Source organism: Orycteropus afer, unplaced genomic scaffold (assembly GCF_000298275.1).
Source record: "Orycteropus afer afer isolate SDZICR_OR568_19922 unplaced genomic scaffold, OryAfe1.0 scaffold00038, whole genome shotgun sequence".
In the NCBI taxonomy this organism is placed as follows: Eukaryota; Metazoa; Chordata; class Mammalia; order Tubulidentata; family Orycteropodidae; genus Orycteropus; species Orycteropus afer.
This window is the reverse complement of record NW_006921625.1, coordinates 12,046,746-12,049,446: the sequence shown is the minus strand read 5'-3', so window position 1 is coordinate 12,049,446 and position 2,701 is coordinate 12,046,746. Positions and strand designations below refer to the sequence as shown.

At 52.8% G+C, this 2,701-nt stretch overlaps 1 protein-coding gene across 1 annotated transcript in view; it reads left to right on the top strand.

The window, feature by feature from the left end:
* The window catches only part of WDR11 (WD repeat domain 11), a 65,836-nt gene extending 64,336 nt beyond the window's left edge, over positions 1–1,500 (top strand). The window contains exon 29 of the mRNA XM_007936830.2: positions 1,343–1,500. Within this exon, the coding sequence (XP_007935021.2) occupies positions 1,343–1,500 (158 nt within the window). The remainder of the gene's footprint in view (positions 1–1,342) is intronic.
* Positions 1,501–2,701: the final 1,201 nt, after the last annotated feature.

Here is a 2,701-nt window from a genome sequence, read left to right as displayed (position 1 = left end):
GCCAAGACCTGCCATGTAGGTGAGTCACTGGGCCCACCTGTGGTCAAGACCTGCCATGTAGGTGGGTCACTGGGCCCACCTGTAGCCAAGACCTGTCATGTAGGTGGGTCACTGGGCCCACCTGTGGCCAAGACATGTTATGTAGTTGAGTTGCTTGGTCCACCTGTAGCCAAGACACTGGGCCCACCTGTAGTCAAGACGCGTCATGTAGGTGAATCAATGGGCCCACTTGTAGCCAAGACGCATCATATAGCAGAGTCGCTGGGCCCACCTGAGCCAGGAGGATTTTCTTTCTTCCACTCACTGGAGTCACATTTTTCTTTGAAAAGAATGAGCTTAATGTGATCCCCAGTGTCCTGAGTTTACATAACTCTGTTTTTTCTCATTGCACTTTTTTCTTCTAAGTTTTCATTATAGCCTCATTTTTACATGTCAGGTATTTGGTTTTGTTTACAGTTTGTACAAAAAAATTCAACTAAAGCCTAAACTTATGCAAGATCTTAGAGCTAGTCCCTGTAAAGTTGATTCAGGTTTCAAGTGGCCGTGTCAAATATCAGATCTTAAGGGACAGGGCTGTCTAAAAACTCAACCCCCAGATGTTTGGAGCCCCTGCTCAGGGCATGCCCTCACAAGACACTCGCACTGGTGTGACATTGACTGGAAACCAGCCAGCCCCTCTGACTCTGAATGAGTGAAGGTACATTCTCCTGTTTCCCATCGTGCTGCCAACTCACTTTTTCCCATCTTTAGTTGGATGTGCCTAAGGCACTTGACTGCTAACCAGAAGCCTGACGGTTCAAACTCACCAGCCGCTCCTCAGAAGGAAGGTTGGGCAATCCACTTCCGTAGTGATACCGCCTCAGAAACCCAAGGAGGGGTCACTATGAGTCCGGTCCAACTCGAGGGCACATACCAGTTGGGTGTAAGTCGTGGGCAGAAGCTGGGAGGATCTTCCTTGGGTCTTCTTGAAGAAGCAGGTTTGGGTTCAGTGATGTTACTATTCAGTGATGTTACTATTGAGCAGGACTGGGAACCAGTTCAATCCAGTCTAACCCCCTGTTGAGATATACTGAATCTGAGTGTACCTTTTAACAAGATCCCCAGGTGAATCTTACAGGTACTGAAGAGTCACCTTTCCTGTTAAAAGGCAGACTCCAACTCTGCCTGGGGTGGATATGCAAATTCTCAGAGGTAGAGCCGGAATTAGCCAGTTCAGAGCCCCCACCCCCCACTCCTGGGCTCCCACCTGGAGCTTCCTCTCTGGGCCCCCAGAGGAGCCCCTCCTGTCCCAGGAGGAGGGCCATTGGAGGCCTGTTTGCTCTGCTCCTTAGCTGTGCTTTACAGAAACTCGTCTGTGCTGTGTATGCAGACTACGCCCGCAGCCTGAAGCACCTGGGCTTTAAGCAGGGAGCCGTTCTGTTTGCTTCCAAAGCTGGGGCTGCTGCCCGAGACTTACTGGCTGAGCTCGCGTGCCCCAAGGAAAAGCCTGCGGAAGACTGACGGCCACGCACCCGGCCTTGGATGCGGGGCCGGCCTGCGGTCGGACTGGCTGTGGTCATGGTCAGGCCTGATGGACGGGGAGGCCCAGGCCGCCCTTCGAGCGTGGCTTCTCCTCGGGCAACACCTTGCGAGCTGCCACTCCGCGTCTCTAAGGCCACGTGTGCACAGCAGCAGCTGAGCGTCAGCAGTGGACGCAGGCCCTGTGTCCTGCACTCCCACGGCCGCCTGGGAACGTCTTATGCACAGTTTAGGAGAGCTTTAAGAGGCCCTAGAAATTCTTCCTGTTTTTTTTTAGTTTACAATTCAGGAGCTGAATTGCTGTTCTCAAGGCAGATGTAGGGATGTTTGAAAACTCTGTCCTGAGCCAAGCTCATGAGCCCTGTCCTCAGGCTCTTGCTGAGCTGCGGTTGTGTCCCTTGTTTCGGGAGGCACAGCCAGGCATGTCTGCTAGACGGCTGAGCTGAGCAAGGCGGTCTCTGTTTTCTTCCCTTGAAAACAGCACTGCTGATGCCTCGGTGCAGCAGGGGTAGATTTTGTCCTTCGGGCTCCTGGGCTCTGTTTTGTTCCAGGAGGCAGGTCTTCAGTATTTTGGGTTTTAACCCCTTCTGCGATCACCAAGGCAGCCTCTCTTCTAATTCTCTCTTTGTGCTTAAATTTCTGGTCTGTTCTTCCAGCAGCTGAAATACTGTTATAAATTATTGCAAAGAATTTAAATGTCAGAACTTAGAGAGGTGACAAATAAAAAGACGATTCCGTCCAGGCCTTTGTGTCCTCTGTGTGTGAGGCCAGGAGCCCTGCCTGCCCCCCACGCCCATGCTGTGCCTTCTCTATCAGTGCCACCTGGCTGTGGGAACTCCACGCACCCACGCAGCAGGACTGAACACCAGGGGCCACTAGCTCACAGGATGTACCCCGGAAAACTAACAGGGACCCAATGAGTTGACCAAACAAGGCGTTCTCAAGCTTCTGCGCTGTGGCTGTGCGTGGCCATGCACATCAGAGGCTTGGAGGAGTCCTGCAGTAAGGGGTCTTAGCCCGCGTGAAGCACGTTTGATCAAGGTACCCCTGACCACTTCCCCACCTTGCTGTCTTCTGCCCGCCTGTCTGCCTGCCTCCCTCTCTGCTTCCTTCACTCCCTCCTCCCCTCCTTCCTCCTTCTCTTCTGTAGATTAACACCACGGGGCCACGCTGAGACTAAAGT